General features: G+C 34.4%; 1 protein-coding gene and 1 long non-coding RNA gene across 2 annotated transcripts; one reads left to right on the top strand and one right to left on the bottom strand.

Moving 5' to 3' along the window:
- Window positions 1–618: 618 nt before the first annotated feature.
- Window positions 619–6,258, bottom strand: LOC117318001. The gene is made up of 5 exons (XR_004530285.1): window positions 4,813–6,258; window positions 4,257–4,309; window positions 3,212–3,292; window positions 1,652–1,703; window positions 619–793 (listed from the first exon to the last, which is right to left on the bottom strand). It is a non-coding gene; the product is annotated as an uncharacterized LOC117318001 (long non-coding RNA).
- Window positions 6,259–8,863: 2,605 nt separating this feature from the next.
- Window positions 8,864–17,367, top strand: LOC117318069 (microfibril-associated glycoprotein 4-like). Its single transcript, XM_033873071.1, has 5 exons — window positions 8,864–8,984; window positions 10,308–10,429; window positions 10,971–11,125; window positions 11,311–11,448; window positions 16,689–17,367. Exons 1-5 carry the CDS (start codon window positions 8,874–8,876, stop codon window positions 16,940–16,942), a joined length of 780 nt encoding a protein of 259 aa, XP_033728962.1. The 5' UTR covers window positions 8,864–8,873; the 3' UTR covers window positions 16,943–17,367.
- The last annotated feature ends 3,890 nt before the right edge of the window (window positions 17,368–21,257 follow it).

The following is a 21,257-nucleotide window of genomic DNA, read 5'->3' as shown; positions in this document are numbered from 1 at the left end:
GGGAAAACCCACAATCTATTTTTGATTTGGTTCTGTGGTCCCTACAGTCGGCATGATTTTGACTTCATTTTTTTTTTTCAAACCAATCATTATCAATTTTCATGCAAACCACATCAGATTGTGGGAAAAAGAACCCTATCATTGATTAAAACAATATCATGTTTACCATGCATTGTTTTCCCACTAGAAGAATCTCTCAACGCCGAAGTGTGGTCAAACCATTTCATAAGTACTATCTCCAGAGGGACCTTGGTATTTGCGGGGTTGGGTCTCTTTTGCTTAATTAAGATTTCAGGATCAATCTCAGATGTTGTCAATGGAGCCCATGAGGCTTACCTTTCCTGAGGTATCTAATGATTATTTTATTTTAGTATACAAATGTGTGGTTTGTTCTTGACAAATGGATAATGTGATGTGGATTTTCTTGCGCGTTAGAGATTTGAATGCATGTTGTGTTAATTGGAAAGATTGCATTCAATTTAAAATAGGCGCAAACATCCCTCAGCTAATATCTGTACCAAACCAATTCTTATGTACTGTTAGCATCTCTCCATTTACGATTTTACTATTTGGACAAAAGCAAAACAAAAACAAAAACAAAAAAGCGCAGAATTTTTAATTCTTTTATATTTAATTTAGATACAAATCAAATAATTATCATCAACTTCTCAATGGAACGTGGTTAGTGTTCACGATTGAGTATTGTCAACTTGGAGATGCCATGTCGGCTCCCAACTGCTTACACTCTCGTCCAGTGTCATCTGCCTTCGTCTTCCAATAAGTGTATAAAACTCTGTAGAATATAAACAGTACGAGGTAATATGTAACACCGACGTAAAAACCTGGGACACGTTTGAGGAAACCTTAATGGAAGCTACATGCTATTTTTTTTTTTTTTTTTTTTTTCATTGAAAAATATTTCAGCACGTAGTGTGTTCGGTAGTTATTGTCAAAACTGATGCAGACATTTTTAAGTCATGTTATTATTTGAATTGGACATATAATGAAATGAAAATAGTCATAACACCGGTGTCTGCGATTAAACTGAAGATGCTTACTATTTCAATTCACCTTTTTGTATAGGGAATGGCAAGATGGATGTAAATTCCGGGAATACATAACAAGAGAATAAATTAACAAAAAAAAATACGTTGTGATAAACACGGTTTCTCCGATTTTAACATCTGAAAACGAGAAACATTTTACCAAGAAATAGAGATTTGTAACGAACTGACGCTTGAAAGAAAAAGCACTTATACATGAAACGAACAGTTTTATTTTCGTTGTCAAGAGCAAGTGCAATAGAAGCGCTATGTAAAACATGATATTGTCCGATTATATGTATCAGTAAACAAGCACAGTACCTACGTATCACTTACCTACATCTAAGAAAAGGCAGCTTGTTAGTAGTGTTTCGTTTATTTTTATGCCATGGAAACCAAAACAAATATCATCTATTTTCGCGCATGTATTGGAATCAAATATGATTATAGTGCACATACATTATCTATAAAATTGTTTTCATTTTCGTATTTACCTTGAATGTATCCTTCATGATTTTATGAAATAATTGTACTTATTCTTAGATATTCATTCGATCTTAAACTATAGGTAGATGGTATACATGTAAGGATGTCTGAAATCTACATACCGTATTTATCTCAATCTGAGAGCTGTGCGTCTTTCGTCCCGTTATTTCTTTTCTGAAAACAAAAAAAAAGCACATTCAAGGCTAGTCGTATCGGAGTCGGATGAATTAAATGCTGGATTATAAATATTAATGTATGATTTTCATTTGTTTTATCTTAAATAGATATAATATACGGATCAGGTTTGGGTTGTTTTTGTTTAACGTCCTATTAACAGCCAGAGTCATTTAAGGACGTGCCAGGTTTTGGAGGTGGATGAAAGCCGGAGTACCCGGAGAAAAACCACCGGCCTATGGTCAGTACCTGGCAACTGCCCCACGTAGGTTACGAACTCGCAACCCAGTGGTGGAGGGCTAGTGTTAAAGTGTCGGGACACCTTAACCACTCGGCCACCGCGGCCAACGGATCAGGTAAGATATAAAAAAAAATATATGCAGTCTTATTATAAAATCATTCCCACACCCTCTGGTTAGCTAAGATAGTGTGATGATTAAAATATAAAATTAAGCGTTCACATTCACAAATCAGTCTCTATCCTTACATTACAACGATTACTCATGATTATCAAAGGACAAAACAGTCATTTTAATATTGAAACTACCAAATCCTTCTGTTTTTGGTTAATACATGATTTTATAAACCTGAAAACATATTGACCTCGGCCTTCGTCCTCGATTGGATGTTTTCAGGTTAATAGAACCATGTATTCGCCTTATAAATTGGCTATATTTGTATAATACAATGAATACTCATGATGACTTAGGATGAGGTAAACACCAGGATGTATCAACCATTGAAAAGAAATATAATCACCGAGTCCGAGTTGATTATATATATGTAGAGTAGATATATCATGGTGTGACAGATATCCACATTTGAAAATTATTTTATTATAGCATTCAACCAAAAATAGCAGTGGGTTTATGTGTTTGGTGTATTTCGCTTCATCCCTTCACTGTGATTAGGTGTTTTCAGATAATATTTACCTTTGTGCTTTCGTCTGAGTTTTTTTTCCATTATTATATATATTTACTGTTTAGATTCAAAGAGAAATTCAACAACTCCCAGTGGTGGCTTGACGGAAGCTAATGAAAGGAGACACCCGCTTGATTTGTCTCGACCAATCAGAAGTCTTGTATAAAAGGAACAGGTTGATTGCACTATTTTTATTGGAGGTACGAAACAACGAATGAATTAAAAGTTTTGTAATATGGCCGGAATGTTTCCTTAATTTTCATTGGCCAATTAACTGTTTCCCACACAAGTACTCGATGAACAAACTCTTGATCAGGTCCGTATAGTCTCGTGTACACCTCCACAAAATGCAATAATTGTATAATGTTTACCTCACGCGCATTATTGCGCGATGAACATTGCATTTTGTCAATAAATGTACGACAGTTCTCGATCATTCAAATATCAGTCACATCAAAGAAAGTATTTGTGTACAATAATATCAAATGTAACATCTACATATTTCAATATTTTCAAATACATGTATTTGCTATTTTTGCAGTCTTTTTTTTTTTTTTTGTAGAACGGCTAATATTATATAAGCATACCTATATCGAGAATACGTCGGTTCAGACTTGTTCCCTTGTCATCCACAGTTTCAGCATTCACTCATATCCGTTAACGGCTGTCTATGTAATACAAACAGAATACATTTAAAAGTTAAATGGGCATTCAATCGTGGAATAAAGATTAGGTCGTCAAAATTAAACTTACTGGAAAACATGTATTTTTCCAAGTAGTAAAAGTTTTAATCTTTACATTAATACGGCAGTTTTACTCACGAGATAAACCAAAGTTATTCGAATATGAAGTCCTAAAAATTCTTAATTTTACCCGAAGTATCACTTATCAACGCAAAGACATACGGTATTTGTATACCATGCGTCTTTTTCATGTACATTTCGGCGTTAATTTCATTACTGGTAGGCACAAATACTCATATAATCATCGTTCGGAAATAGATTTCATCAATAGATGCTGTGCATGTTTCTGATGTCCGAACGAAGGAATGTCCCTTTTTTATGACAAACGTCTAGCTTTGCCTCCCTATGAATAATTCTCAATGTCGACAAACAGAAGATGTGTGGCATCTGCAAGGCAATCTTTAGATGTTTATGTTCAGCATATTCAGTTTATTAATAGACAACAGGTTTTAATGACGAAATATGTTGTCTGACTGTAAAATGTACTTCATATGTACAATTGAAGACTATTATCTTAATGGCGTATTTTTTTGCCTGTATCTAAGTTCACTTGGGTAAGTCCAATTTGGTAGAGGAAATTGGCATTTGTTTAAGACTTCAATGTCCCATTTGCTATCCAGTAATAACATTCTTGAAGTTTTCACATCAATCTAAATGGTGTCAATGAATGTATGTTGCTTTGTAATTACGACAGTATTATGGTTTCTCTAATTTAACTACTTATTTACTTAAAAAAGAATAAAAATGCATAATTTTAAGGCAACACTTAACTATTAATTTTGGAAGTTATATGTTAATTCGTACTTCCGTGTACATGTTCTTAGTGTAGGGGAAACAACCAGTCTCCTTGTCCAAAAAAAAAACCGAAGATGTAGGGGATTTTACTAACCTCAGAAAACCATGACCGTAAAAGCTTGTTTTCGTATTGGCCCAAAACTCTTCCTGAAAATATGACAAATATATATGGATTAATATCAATTTGAAAATGAAATAAACAGAAAGATATGTTTTACATTTTATCAAGTGATGTGTCTTGCTAACACCTGACAAAGTGAGACTCAGAGAAAAAGTCATCAGGCACATAATGTTGGCTTTATTTGTCAAAATGTGCGTTTATTTTTACAGAACGTGAGATTACGAACAATACTTAAAGGAACACGGTTAATAAAGTAAACTTTAAAATCAGCGTATTGACATTTTACAAAATTTTGTTTCTGTCATATCGCAGGTATGCGTTGATCTTTTATTATACAATAAAATTGAAATACAAGCCGTGATATCACAATATATTGGAATACGAAAAGCTCAAATGATATACTTAATCGAATATCTGATATATTACAAAAGTTATGTTGAGTATGAGTAAATATCGCCACGGTTTTATTTCTAAATGCAAGTATTGTACTGATATGTTTTGTCTAAAACAGAATGGAAGAAATACTTACCATATCATGGTCCAAATGTCCTTTCCAAAGGTACATCTAGGAGAAATCTCTCTATATACACAGGACTAAAAGATTCATGCTTAAATGAAATGTATTTGAAATATGCATCTACAGGTTATATGAAAATATCATCTTTGGATGCAAAGGTAGTTTGTCAATTTATTCGTTATTCTGGAAAAAAAGACTTAGATGATAATAGATTATAATGAATTCAGAAAATATAATCTTGCTGCCAAGAGGAATCAATTGTTCAACAGACACTTTACGAGAACAGGACAATCACATCACATATCACAAGACACACCACACTATGCACACCAAAACATTCTTCAACATACAATGTACACAACGATACGTTTAAGTACAATGCACCATAGCGATAATCATAGCATTAATCAAATAGCCGACATTAGGTAAACATCAAAAGTACTACAGTGGAATGTGTAAGCATTATGGAGATTTAGTACGTGTAATTTGAAAACATTGTTATATATTTGGTTGTCATTTTCATTGTAATGTAGTAATCATAATGTGTAATTGTTTTGCTGAGTTGATAGCATCGTGAACGGCCATTGTAACAACCTGAAATACAATGTGATGACCTGTCAGTATAACGAGTTAAAATACAACGTGATTACCGGTCACTGTGACAGGTAAAAATACAACGTGATTACCGGTCATTGTGACAGGTAAAAATACAACGTGATTACCGGTCATTGTGACAGGTAAAATACAACGTGATTACCAGTCATTGTGACAGGTAAAAATACAACGTGATTACCGGTCATTGTGACAGGTAAAATACAACGTGATTACCAGTCATTGTGACAGGTAAAAATACAACGTGATTACCGGTCATTGTGACAGGTAAAAATAAAACGTGATTACCGGTCATTGCAACAACTTAAAATACAATGATATTACTCGTGATTGTTACATCATATTCTTATGTTATTCAATACATACTAGTTACACTGAAAAATACTTTATATCAAAATAAAATTACAATGAGATATTAAATGTATAATTATACACATGAAATGCACCTCAATTCATTGAGTATATAGTTGGTTGTATACGATACCTCCGAACAAGCTTTAACTAACGTGAATTGTTGCCTGCCTTCATTGGTAGGTTAGCATAATGGTCGTTCAATCCAAGACTCTTATACTCAAAGTGACCGTTAATGATTTACTATCTAAGCGCACGAATACTTACTTCTACAATCTACTGCCGAGATGGTTTCCATCAGGATAAACGTATCCCGTAGCTCTGCTGATAAATTTGTCAGTGTATTTAACGCTTCCAACAGGATTTTATTGTCCTCCTCTTTATATGATGTAAACGCGCCACAAGTTGACTCGCTTCTACATCGGATGAGAATTCCAGACAGGAAAATGACCACCAATTGTCCGAAGATTATTTCAACCATGTTCTTGTATGTCTATTGGAATGTTAAACATTACTTTAGATAGATAGATATGTGCATATTATTTAAATAAAACAATTAAATAAATAAGGACTCGTAAATATGGGACACAGATTATGTGTTGAAGTTTTTATAGACATGCCTTTGTGTTTGACACTTGGTGGTGCTAGTATCGAATTACATTTCCCTGAACACACAGACGACACAGCCGAAATCTTCAGAAAATTGTCTGTGTCTGGTGAAAACTTACAGATAAAAACAAAGGAAGTCCTACATAGAAATCATGTAAAGACGTGTCCGAAATGTATTCAAATGTTGATGTAATAAGTTATTTACCATTCTTGATATTCATAGTCATAGACGTAGTTTTATATTTAACCGCCAGCATATATATTATCATATACAGTATATGTAAATACCACTAGACAGAAAAGATATGTTTTTCAGGTGATAAACATTGTATTTGACATATAAGAGGATGATTCCCCAATCGAGAGGTATTCAAATAAAAATGTGTCCATCGGAATCATTGTATATGCTCGATGTTACGTTTAATTAAGTAACGCACATTTTCTAGTCTCGGTATAGCATTTAGAACAATAAGTTGTTATCTGAGTTCGCAAAACACCACATCAAATAGATACATTTTTCATCTGTGATTTCCCGTGTTTCTTATCGATACTTATGATGCAAAATGTTTTCAATAATTCTCTCGCGTTTCAATTATAGTTATTGTATAATTTCGGGAGAAGTTTTAGTGAGATGTATAAACCTGCGCAAAATACATTTTCTTCTTCTTGAATAAGATATGTTTGTACAAAAAGACATGACCATTAATCTGTAATAACGTTTGGCATAAGTCCTGATCCAACTTACTTTGATGGACATTCAGAGCTACCTCCTCCTAAATCAACGAAACATTCAACACACAACTTTGGAGAAGATTGAAGACGTTGCTTTGTAGATACCTGTCGATGACAACAAAGGTGGTCGATATGTTATATTCAAACAGACAAGAAAATCGTTCAAATGTTAAATGATTACATAAGCTGTGTAGCCAGGGCACTATCAAGTACCGTATTGACATGAAGCGATGTGCATTGTACATAAAAGAAACCATTGAAAGGGATTTCATACTGCACACCATTCAAATCTAAAGTGGATCATGGCAATGCATAATGTACTCGATTGACACGTAAACAGACGGTGGAAATGAGTCACGTCTACCATATTTTATAAGTAGAAAACGCACCACAATAGCGTATATTGAATACGATATATTTGTTTTTATAAGTGGACGTCTCTAGTCAAGGGCGTACGGTTGTCAATGGTCTTAGCCAGCTGGTGTACGCAGATTTTGACTTTTTATTGTCTTGATATAAAATCATCTTTGTGAGCCACTGTAAAAGATTCCTGCAGCGTTTATATAATTCATTGAGAATTAAAAACTGGCATCTAAAAATACACTGTGCCTTCCTTCAGTGTTTTTACCGGGAGGAGTAACTAAAGTCAATATAAGCGCCACCTACTGGCCAATGCCACTATCATTAATGAGCCATGGCAGTGTCTAGGCTAAAATATGGTTTACTTATTTTCCTTCTTATGTGTAATTTTGAGAATTACCTAACTGTGTTGGGAGACACACATGCTGATGAGATGTTAACACTTCTGTCGTCAAAGCTGGCATATATCTCTGCAGGAATAGAGCAAACACAGTCTTTGTTGAGACAAATGTCTGCAGGTAAGTGGGTTATTAATTTCCAAATATTAATTCGTAAGTTATAGAAAAGTATTGATAGCAATACTAAGAGAATATCACTATCTGCAATGCTCCCCTTGTTAACGATCAAACACTTCAGTAAATGTTTCATTGACTATTATATAGTCAATCCCGAGACCATACATATTCTGATCTTAACATAACGTGTGATGTTCGGGAAGCCACGACCAATCAGGGAATCGAGCCTCGATCACCCAGATGAAAGGCAGGCATGTTGCCACTGAATACCACCTCACCAACTGCCGTCTGCGCAACAATTACCTTTATAGGAATTTGCGGATATCAATACAAACCTTTGTAGGAGAGAATGTCATTTTAACTGCGTGTGTATATTGTTGCCAAAGAGTACATTCGTATATAACTTAGTCGCTTAAATGACGCCTGATTCTTAAACTAAATCATTCAAAGCATACATTTAGTTATTTACACAATGAAGGCACGGTGGACTAATGGTAGACTATGATGCCGAGCTACGTGACCGAAGGATCGCTAGTTCGAATCCAGGCACGGGCGCTGTGTTGTATCCTTGAAAAATAAAATTATTCCGCTGTGTTCTAGTCGACTTAGCTGTTAATGAGTACGTGGTGGAGTAGATCTTAGCGCCGGAATGGCAGCTCCGGTTGTATGCCCCCAAAGAGTTGAGTGACATTTGCTTGTTGCGTATGCCCGAGTAATTACGGATAATAATTTCATCATGAAACGCTCACCTTTCCAGAAGACAAAGTTGGTTTTCCCCCTATTTTTTAAAGGTGTCCTTTTAGTTGGAAATACGTTTTTCCTACACAACGTTATCTGTTGTCTTATCAAAAATCATTTGTTTGTTTCTCTGCAGAACGTTTAAGAGACTGTCGGATGGTGCAGGAATTCGGCAATTCTCTAACTGGAGTGTACAATGTATCAGTGACAGGGACAGATATAACTCCGGTCTGGTGTGATATGGAGACGGACGGGGGAGGTTGGACGGTAGATAAGGACTTATTATGGTCCAATGATGCATACCGTTTAAAAAAATGTTAAGATGTATCCCACCCCCCACCCCCACATATTGTTGACATAATATTTTACAATTCCTTGTGTAATGCCTGAATTTCTTTTATCTTTGTTAAAAGTAAAAACAAAAAGATGCTGCATCGCTTGTCATTGTGTCGTGTGGTACAGTGGGCGTCTTACTGATGTAGTGTCACTCATAATTTGTAGTCTATATAGCCTATATTTTTCGAAATGATGACGGATATATTTTTTTCATTTTTCTATGTCTGTTGATGTGGCAGAACAATAAGATTACAGTATAAGTTTTTAATTACAGTACTGTATAGTTGTTGAATTTCACGGGACTAATTTTTCGCGGTGTCCTAGTCGGACCAACTTTGAGGGTATAAACTTACGTGCAACCATAGCTAGTTTACATTATAAGTAAATACTTGTACACGTTTTGGTGTATAAACAAATATTCCCCAGATATCTAGTTTCGAACTGTATCGAATGACCGATAATGTAGCGAAAATTAATCCCCCGGAAATATTTGAGTCAATAGGTGTACAATCTTTATTCTTTGATAAACATATCAGAAACCTTATAAATTTTCAAGATTCAATATATTATTTGTTCCTCTGCCCTAAGGGTAAGTGAGCTTATGACAAGGTGCAGCGTCCGTTATCCGTCCGTCTATCCGTCATCTTTTCCGTTAAACAACTTCTCGATGACCATGATACACAGAAACATGATATTTGTCCTGTGGCATGCTTGGGTAAAGGACTGAAAAGTTCAAATGAATGGCCTTGACCTACATGCAAGGCAACAGGGGTAAACAAAAGTTAAAATCTTTAAATGACTTCTTCCAAATAACCAAGAGGCCTGGAGAGTCTGTAGGAGTCTGGGATAAAAGTCTACGAAGTTTGTTCAAATGAATGAAGGTAACAAAAGATACGTCGAGCCTCAAGAAAATCATAATCCATCCTGTTTTGTCTGTAAGGTATCATAAATCAAATTCTTTCAAATTGTCGATGGAGTTTTCGGCGTGTCTTCAGTACCGTAACTATAGGAAACATTAATCAAAGTTGGACTTGTTGAGCAGATATCTTTGAACATACTTTTAACGTTTTTAACTTGTTCGCTTGACTTTGAAGTCAGAGCGAAAATAGCGAACTAAACTCGTATAGTAGTTGTATAAGACCATATGGTACCTAGTTGATATAAGAGACAAATATGTGTGATCATTGTCTCGCGTTTCCCCCTTTCATTTGATTTAGTTTATATAATATACTCTGTTAATATATCATTGTATAGGTGTTCCAGAGACGTATAGATGGCGCCACCGACTTCTACAGAGGATGGACTGAATACAGGGACGGTTTTGGCGACGTTAACCATGAGTTTTGGTTAGGTAAGGTTTCAATCATATCAACATCGTCATTATTTAGATGTTCTAGAGTATGATATATATGCAGAAATATGAACAATATTGAAATGAAAAGGAAAATAAATATGTACACAGGCAAAATGTCTCGAGGTATATTTGACCTGAAAAAGATCTACATGAAATTGATCTGAAAATGAGGTCAATTTCATAGAAGAAATGGTAAGGTCATATTCAGGTCAATTTCCTGACATGAATTAACTATTCTGCTCTTTTCATGTCAAGTTGACTTGAAATTGACCTGAATTTGACCTGAATATGACCTGAATTTGACCTAAATTTGACCTGAAATTGACCTGAATTAACATGAAGACATTTTGCCTGTGTACCTCATTTCTTCATCGTTCATGCTTTTTGTTTCGGAATTTATTTATTTTTTACTTTCGTAAAGTGTCAAGGCCAAGTGGACATGTTATAACAGATAGATAAGTAATAGCAACAAGACAAATCTATAAATATATCAGAAACAATACAGGATGTAGGTATTATATGCACCTCTTCTTTGTACTTTTTGGTGAAAGGAAATGATAAAGTTCACATACACTTACATCGCACTGTGATACTGAACTAAGAATTGACATGGAGGATTTCGAAAACAATACAGCCTACGCAAAATACTCCAGGTTCAACATTGGAAATGCTTCGGATGCTTATCGGTTAAACGTGTCCGGTTATTCAGGAAACGCAGGTAATTCAGTTATCATTTCGAAAATCGTTGTTTTGTCATTACAATATGACTATCGCTATATTGTCTTTCAAATATTTGGTCATTTAATTTTTTTTTCTTCTATTTTTTTTCTCAATATTTTGCTTATTTTTATCCCCTTTTTTTGAATTGATGATAATTGTTCATTCACGCTGATTGATTTACAGGCGATTCATTAACAAAAGTCCATAATGGTCAACGCTTCACTACGAAAGATAACGATCCAACACCTGACCACTGTTCTGTTCTGTTCAAAGGCGCATGGTGGTACAGCAGTTGTCACGCATGTCATAGTTCGTCCAATTGTGCGATTATTGTTATATGGCGCGAGTTACGAACCGTTATTCAAGGAACACGATTACCATAGTAATTGTGGCTTGATAAAATCAGCATATTAAAAAAAATTCTCTATCACATCTGTTGTATGCGTCGACCTTTTATAAAACAAGAAAATTGAAATACAAACCTTCATATCACAAGATATTGGAACACAAAACGCTCTATAGACATACTGAATTGAAGTATCTCATCTATTAAAAAGTTATATTGGGTATATATCACCAAAGCTTCTTTTTAACTTCAATTATTGTACTGTGTTTTATCTGAAAACATAACAGAAAACCATATCATTGTCCAAATGTCCTTTTTGAAGGTAAAAATCTTAGGATGAATCTTTTGTATGTACACATGACTAAAATATTTATGCTTAAAGTGTTAGTGTATCGCAGAATAATAAAAAAGTCAACAATGTATCATGATCTCAATACAAAAATGTCGAAAACCGCATGAAAATTGACCCACTGTGGACGACGGTGAAAGTATTTGCAATATGCATCTACGTATATATGAGGACAATAATATCTCCAAATACAAAGGTAGTTTGTCAATAAATTTTGGAATAACAGCTAATAGCTAATAATGAATTCTAAGTGACACGCCACGTGATAGACCAAAAACACTCTTGCAGAAAATAATACAAGCGTACACAACAATACATGTATGTATAGTGTACCATATCGATCACCACAACTTTAATCCAACAGATACCATATACGGTAAATATCAGAAGTACTACAGGGGAATATGTAAACATCATGGACATTTAGTACGTGTAATTTAAAACATGTTAGATGGTCGTTAGTATCACTGTAAATTATAATTGTTTTGCTTGGTTGATCATAAATTGATCATTTTATAAACATGAAATATAATGTGATTATCGGTCATTACAATAGATTAAAAAGCAATTTAATCACTGGTCATCGTTACAAGTTAAAATACAATGTATATATGATAACCAGTCATCGTGACAGCCTCAAATACAATGTGATTCCATGTCATAGTAACAAGCATATATCTCTCAACTTCATCATTAGTGAATAAAAAAAAGTGCAAAATGAACTATGGAAGGAAACAAAATGACAGTGAGAGGTTGCGACGTCGCACAAGTTAAAATACAACGTGATTATTTGTCATTACAAAAGATTTGTAATAAGGTAAAATACAATGTGATAACCGGTCATTACAATAGATTTGTAATAAGTTAAAATACTACATATATATTGTGACATGTTAAAATACAATTTCATTACTGGTTTGGTTATTACAATAGACTAAAACACATTCGTATATATATTGTGTTTTAGTCTATTGTAATAACCAGTAATTAAATTGTATTTTAACATGTCACAATATATATATAGTATGTTAACTTATTACAAAATATATTGTAACCTGATGTGATAGTATGTAAATGGCATGCGCTGTTAAAAGCAACAAAAGATCAACAAATAACAACAAATGACTTGTTATTTATATCAACATAAAGATGAATGAATATCGGTCTCAATTTCTCGGTGTGTGCAAGATGTACGTGTTCTTCACACTGTATTACAATGCAAGTTAGTCAAAACCTTGAATAAATGCCGGAAAGTATACAATTTGAGGCAGCATATTTCTTCAGAATTTTAATTATGCTGGAAAATTTAGTCGCATCATCGAATTGCAAATACAGAATGGCTGATTCACAGCAACGACAGTTTACTTTTTAAGGGGCAGTTAGTGCAATTCAGTTTGTCTGGTATCTAAATAAACATCACTTGTCAAATTATTAAAATATTTGGAAAGGGGTAGTTTATTTTTATCATGACTAGCTTTTACCTGAGATATTATGTTTAAGTCATCTTCCACACTGCTAAAGATCGAATTTATTGTGATCCTTAACAGGTATATCTCGATATTACTGATGCATACACATGTCAGGGATCTAATTATATAACTCCATGAAAATGTTGTTTTATTCTGGAAATCAGTTAGCAGTTAAACTGATTGACATCCTCGACCACCATGTAATGTTTTGAAGAAAGAAATTCCATTTAGAAAAAAAAAATAATACATAACTAGATTATGAACTGAAAGGCATAGAATCATCAAAACATTGAATATCATATAAGACAGCAAGGTGTCAATACTCCTCTTGTACCTACAAGTGATGAATGTAAGCGTTATGGATTGTATTTCAACATACATGTACTGGATTGGGTCAAATGTCAACCAGGTAGTAGGGATCAAAAGTTGTTTTTTTTTTACTTTAAAGAAATTATTTTTCAAGGGAAAAATGCTTTGGAGTTATATTTAAGTAGTATACATGGGCCATGATATCAAGCTGAAGGTATGATAGACTTTTCTTTAAAACTATGCTTTTCAGTTCAGCTGGAAGCCAATAAGGTATATAATTTTACTATTGTTAGTCATTTTGTTACAGAATAACATATCAATCAGGACAGAATAAAAATCAAGCTTGAAGAAATTTAAGCTCAATCTTTGATATTTAAAACAAAATATTTTGATTAGTAAACCAGCATTCTAATAAGGATATCCATGTAAGTGCTTCATTTTCAACTGGCCAAAATATTATCTAATCCAATGTTTGTTTAGAACTAAATAAATATCTTATAATATACACCAATAAACAAGCGTTTATGTTCGTAGAATTAGAAGTAAATCATTACATTTGAATCAATGTTTTACTTCTAATTCTACCAACCTCGCTTCAGCTCGTACTTTGACTTTGATTATACATGTATACTTTGAACATTGGAACGTTGGAAATCTGCCGGATTCTATGGGTATATTGGGCAACCATCCTGGAGACATTTCTTGGTGAAACAAAAATCTTAATTTTCTGTGTTTAATTAGAGGGTATCTCTGTATATTTTAGTTCTTAATTTTGAAAAATAGGCACAAATTCTTGACTGTTCATCAAAAATCATGTCAGCATCTATAACTGCTTCATTAGGTCACATGAGACAAGGTCTCAAATGAACCTGTTCTAATCGCCTTTTGTCTGTCACCGTCCTTATGTAACCAATTTTTGCCTGACCAAAGGTCAACCACAACTGAAACTATAAAGTTTCCTGCCCCAGGGAACTGAGAGGCATTGAAAAGGGGGTTGAAATTTCGCGAAAATCTTCTTTGCAAGACTCAAATAATACTCTTCGTAGATTGAAGGGTCTTTGAATTGTGAATGTCATGACTCTGTGGTCTCATTTACCCATGTGGAGGGGTAAAGTTTACTATATTTTATGTAGAAAAAACACATTTTGTTACTTTTTGACTATCATTTGTTGAATTTCCATCGGAATTAAAGTCTAACTTGATTAAGATTATCAGGATGGTACGACAGTTTGACGATATGCCCTTATTTGTCGTGATTGACCCCAGGGACTGACGGGCGGGACAAAAAAGTCAATTGAACTGAAACTGAAAATACAAAAGTCTTCTTTTCAAGACCCAAACATAGTAAAATCAAATTTAATGGAAGGTTCTTAAGGTGCTTTACCAAATTTGTGAATTTTATGACCACGGGGTCTCATAACTGCAATATACTTTACTATAGTTTATATCGGGAAATGCCATGTTTGACTATCATTTGATGAATTTGTATTGGAATTATTTCTTGGTTAGAATGAGCAGTTTGATGATGTGTAAACGTTGGCCTGACTACCCCCAGAAGCTGACGGACAGGGCCAAAAAGGGTCAAATTAACGGAAATATTTCAAAACTCAAAACTCAGGTGAATATTAAGACCCATATTGGTTTCTTATTTCAAATGTTACAATTTAAAGGTCATTTTTTCCATGATCAAATACTTGTACCTAACTAACGCCCCCTGTGCCTTACAGTACTTTGATTTTACTTTTGTTAGGCCACGTGAACAGGCTATAACAAATAGATAAGTAGCAATAAGACAAAAGAAATATAATCGATAGATCAAACAACAATACAGTAAATAGGTATCACATTTATAGTCCCACAAAATTAACCTGTCGCGTTGACCTTTTCTTGGAATATTCAAAGTAGGCGATCCTATTTGTGCTTATAGGTATGTCAACCTGTTTATCGATGTTTCGGTGCATCGAGTACATAACGCATGTGTACACGTAGAGTAAATTTGCCGAAAATGGTATGTATTAGCAGTATGATATTACAAACTGAATTCAAATTATTCACAATATACAAACGATTTGGGACGATATACCCGGGTATATTGATTTTTAAAATATCTAAAAGCGAATGTTCTCGGTCGTTGGGGTATCTGGTTGAACGATGTCTGATATGTCAATATTCGAATAACAGGATGACGATACGTGACTGTAGAATTAAAAAAAAAACACAAATATATGAAAACACAATGTAGAAAATATAATGTAGAAAATACAATGTAGAAAATACAAAAAAAATATGAATGCAACTATATTATGCACATATGAAATAACACCCAAATAAAAACACAACTCTTAAAAAGGAAAGCAGTTTCCCACGGGATTCGAACCACTTATACTGTCACAAGTTTCTCATAACGTACCCTCTTAGACCACAAGACTAGTTTGTCAAAAATACTGTTGCTGTTGCTTATACAAGTATGCCATGCACCTATTTTCCCTACATGCTTATCGACTCATCTGCAAACAACATGCTAATCAACATGACAGTTCATTCTACTCGGACTATACCTATTCTTTGTACTTTGATTTTGACAGGCAATGATAAGGTACACACACTCACATCGCACTGTGATACTAAGGATTGACTTGGAGGATTTTGGAAATAATATGGCTTACGCAAAATATTGTCTTTAAAAATTTTTTTTTTTTTTTAACAAATTTTTTATTCAATTTTAATTTATCAACAACACATTACAATATTGTCTTTAAAATATAATCATTGGTAAATGTCATTAATATACATGATGTTTTATCACCCATGAATTTTCAATGAAATATTATAATTGCTATATATTCATTAGATTCTCATAATGCCATCACAATAATGATATTTGCTATGTTGTCATTACAATATGATCATCGGTATAGTGGCATCATAATATGATCATCACTAGATTTTACTTTAAAATAGCATCGTTATATAATAAAATCATCTCTATACCTTATTATTACCTAGGTCATCAATGTCAATTTTTTTTCAGTAGAGATTTACATTCGTTGTTTTTATGAATTGTTCATTCACGTTTATTTATTTACAGGCGATTCTTTAATTAAGATCCATAATGGCCATCTCTTCACTACGAAAGATAACGATCAAACAGCTATCAGCTGTTCTCTCAGGTTCAAAGGTGCATGGTGGTACAACCGTTGTCACGAATCCAATCTGAATGGACTGTACTTATCTGGCCCCACCACTATATATGCTCAAGGAGTTGTATGGTTTACATGGAAGAGCCATTACTATTCGTTGAAAGACACAAAGATGATGTTTCGGAGAGTGACGAAAACATAGCTTTGGTATCTATTTATCTAACAAAAACCATTATTCCTGTGTTTAAAAAGTTTATTCACTCAACGGAAAATGTGAGGACTGTTGTGTCTGTCCATTCTTCCGCACTTTATTGTAAAAAGAGCGCGAAAAAATATTCCTGTACGCAACACCTGACTTCCATATATTTCACTACTTCCCGACAACCATTCAAGGAAGATAATTCAGAGCTTTAAGTACGTTGTTAGTCTAATTAACCGTTTATTAGATTAAGTTTTTGTATCAATATTCTACTTTGGTATATCATATTCATTGAGAAACTAGGGAGTTCTACGATTCATTGATGCAGTTCATTGTAGTCTTCCATCATGCTGACAGTATGAAAGTAAGACATATAATGAGTGGCAGCACCACTGCACATTATCTGTAAACAATTAGCATTATTAAAACCGAATCAACTGTTCTTGAGTGTTTGTGAAGTGATTTCAAAAAAAATCTGTTGACGAATACCGAAGACAGAGGCTACAGATTTGGTGTCAGGTGGGATGTTCAAACATTGAGAAGAGAACGTATAAAATATTGGAAGTCTATGCTAGACTAGACAGCAGAGCAGGTGGCTCTCAAGATGAGGACGCGTGCAACGGGAGAATCCATAGCTGAATTGGGTGATGACCTGAGGCAACTGGCTCGAAGAGCATAATGCAATCTTCCGACCAGTCTCAAAATCATGCACAAGGGACAAACAAGAACCTACTTATGAAAATTTATGAAAGGTCCTTCAAATATTGTATTAGAAAGAGCGTTAACAAGAATTGTTTGTTTACGGACGGACGGAAATAACAGACGAAGGACGTTTAAAATAACAATCACCGACCAGGCCAAGTTGTTTAAACGGGGAATCACAGTTTAACAGCAATTTTAAAGTCCTGATGAAATATCTCTTGGTAAGATAACTTGAAAATTTGTTTACGAAACTATAGCATTCCTGCCTACTTTAAGGGATATATACACAAAATTTCGGAATAAAGGGGGAATGAGATTTTCACTAATCAAGTGATTAAGATAATCACCTTTTGAGCAACTGGTCTGATCTGATGTTCAGTTTCACTTGCATTATGTCTTCAGATCCAACAAAGACTGAAATTTATAGATAAGTTAATGGACATTGAAACCTAAGTACGCACATATGAGTATTGATTTCTGGTTTTCCGATGTCTTGATATATGAAAGAGGATGCTAACAGTGCAAAGGAATTGCTTTGATACAGAGCAATCGAGAATTTTAGGTATAATCAAGTTGTTTTCATAAATACAGCACACTACTTTAGGGACACGTTTCAATGAGCGTCCTGCATGCAAAACTCAAGCACGTGCGAAGAGTTACTCCTCACAAATCACCCCTTTTAACTATTTTTGTGAATACCGCGATGCTTTATCAACAACACCTGACATCAGATTTGATATTACCAGATTTCCTCAGAATGTTCTATAGACCCGCTGGTGGTAGAAAGAGTTGGCAATATCTGTTCATTGATCTATTTAAGCTATCTGTAAGATTCTCAAACATCTTGAATTATTTTCCTTGTTCATATATATATATATCGGTCAGATAAATATGTTCCCCGTTGATAGGTAATTCCATAATGCACAATCTGTGTGACTATTAAATCGGTCCCCTATGACAGTTATGAACAATCTTGATCAAAACAGTCTCCGTGTCACATTATATACTACATTTCTGATTAAATTAACACATATCCATCATTGCTAATCGAACTCCAGGGCATTGTAGCAGGTTGGATTAAATTTGATTTTGAATATCTTTCCAGAAACGGTTCAGGGGAGATTTAGATATAATTCATTGAGAGTATCGGAATTTACAACTTCACCTGGCAAACTGTTCCAGTCATCAGCTACTCTCCCTGTAAAAAAAAATGTGTTCTTCTGTTCGGCGTCGAATGTTGTTTTTCCAGTTTTTGCTCTGGCCCCTTGTTCTGGTCTCATGGGAGAGTTTTTTTTTTTTTTTTTTTTTTTTTCTGGCTAAGATGGTCAAGTCCATTTAATATTCTAAGTATTTATATAACATCACTTCTTTCTCCCGTATTCCAATGATGACCATACCAACATCGAAAACCTTTCTTTGTATGTTTTTCGTTGAAACCACACACGTCGTTCATACTGCTTCTATTGTGTGAGTGTTGGACTCCATACTGTAACTGCACACTCTAGATGAGGTCTTATCAGGGCTTTGCATAGGGGCAGGAGCATTTGTTTAAACCTGGTCAACCTGTTTGCCTTTTTGACGCATTCTTTTTTTTTATTGGCATTTTCTTATTCCTTGACCGAATTCCCATCCTGCATTGTGTGCATAATTCCTTGGTTACCTGTTCCTAAATGTTTGGTTTTGCTTTTGTCAGCATTGAATCTTAACTGCTGTTTCTCTGACCACTAATATACATTGTGTAAGTCCTGTAAGATGTTGTTAGTGTCACTCGATGAATTCTACTATAAATCTTAGTGTCGCCTACAAAGGGCTTAACCGATGAATATATTGTTCCCGGTAGATTGTAATGTAGACTTAATTAACAGCACTGGTCGGAGGACACTTCCCTGGGGGACTCCACATTTGACCTTGACCCAGTTTGAGGTTGATTCATTGAACACTACTCTTTATTTGCTATCAGTCAGAAAAGCTCGAATCCATTACGATACTTTCCGTCTTTTTGATTAGTCTATCATATCAATGACGTCGCCTTTGTCCATTTCCTCCGAAAGGTCATCAAGAACTACAGTAGTTAGAGAGCGGAAGATTTTCCTTTTCTCCAACCAATATTGCTTTCTCCTAGAGTTTTTTTTTTTTTTTTTTTTAGCTTTTGCTTGATAATCGGTTTCTGTTTGCCTTCCAACATCTTTTCCTTTATCTTTTCTTGTCTTCAGCTCTTTTATAAGATTTGTATGACCTTCCTTTGTTTTGGGGTGTAATAACTTGCTATTATGATGGATTTTAATGCTTCGTCTTTCAGATCTGTTATTTTCATGTTTATTTCTTCAATTTCCCCGTGTAATCTGTCACCAAATACTAATTTTGCTCTGTTATGGTCGGTTCTGGTGCCGTCTGCATTTCCATCTGCAGAATATATCGATGTTGACACCTTGACATTGCATACCATGAGGTTGAACTCCTGTCGTCTATGGGGCCGTGTGGTTAAGGTGTCCCAAATGTTGTTTTCACATCTGTTCAAAGCTATCCAAGACAAAGGTGAATTATCTAAATCAATAAAACTAGGGTGATTAGTTTAGTTTACAAGAATAGAGGTGTAAAGACATGTCTTAAAAATTGGAGACCCATAAGTTTGCTCAATGTGTTACCTTCGATTGTCTCCCCTTAACAAAGTTGTTGTGTATTGGGTAGGGACATTGCTGATAATATATCCAATGTTAGGGATGTAATTGATTTAGTTGAAAGGGATAATTTAGATGGAAACATACTTAAATTGACCAAGAATAGGCTTTTATGAGCCTAGAGCTTGATCACAAATATTTGATAAAAGTACTGGAAAAAATGGATTTGGTGAAAGTTTCATCCATTGGATTAAAACATTTTATTCCGATATTTATTGCAGTATTAAATGCAATGGGGTTTTAACAAATTTCTTTCCTATGAAAAAACTCTGTGAGGCAGGGCTGTCCGATCTCCGCATTATTGTACGTCTTGGTAGCCGAACCCCTTGGACAGACAATTATAAAAAATAATGACATATGCGGAATACCGATCCCTATGTCGGAAAGAGTGTCTAAAATCTTCCAACATGCAGATGACACCACTCTGACACTTTCTAATAAGCAGTCTATATGACGGAAGTTTTTAACGTTTTAGATATGTATAGTCGGTCATCAGGTGCAAAAGTTAATAAATTAAAGATTGAATTATTATGTATCGGTACAGCACATGTATCTTAAAGTGATTGTAGAATGTTTCAATTTAAATGATTAAATGAGGTTATTATCCTTGGTGTACATATTGGATCTAATAGATCATTGTGCAATCAACTAAACGGGAAAAATAAGGTGGATTCGATTAAAACACTTTTGAAATTATGGTCTCAAAGAAGTTTAACAATTCATGGTAAAGTGTTTGTTACATCATCACTGTTGATATCGAAATGCTGGTATACGCTCGCGGTGACAAGTATACCAGAGGCTGCCAAAACTAAGCTTAAAAGTATGTGTGTGGGTTTGTTGTGGGGAAACAAAGCTCATCTGGTATCGTATAAAACCAATATTGGTGAGAAACGGAACGGGGGTTTGCAATCGATATAGATTAAAGGCATCAAATTTGC

This window comes from Pecten maximus, chromosome 19 (genome assembly GCF_902652985.1).
Source record: "Pecten maximus chromosome 19, xPecMax1.1, whole genome shotgun sequence".
Lineage (NCBI taxonomy): Eukaryota > Metazoa > Mollusca > Bivalvia > Pectinida > Pectinidae > Pecten > Pecten maximus.
This window is presented reverse-complemented; position numbering and strand designations above follow the sequence as displayed.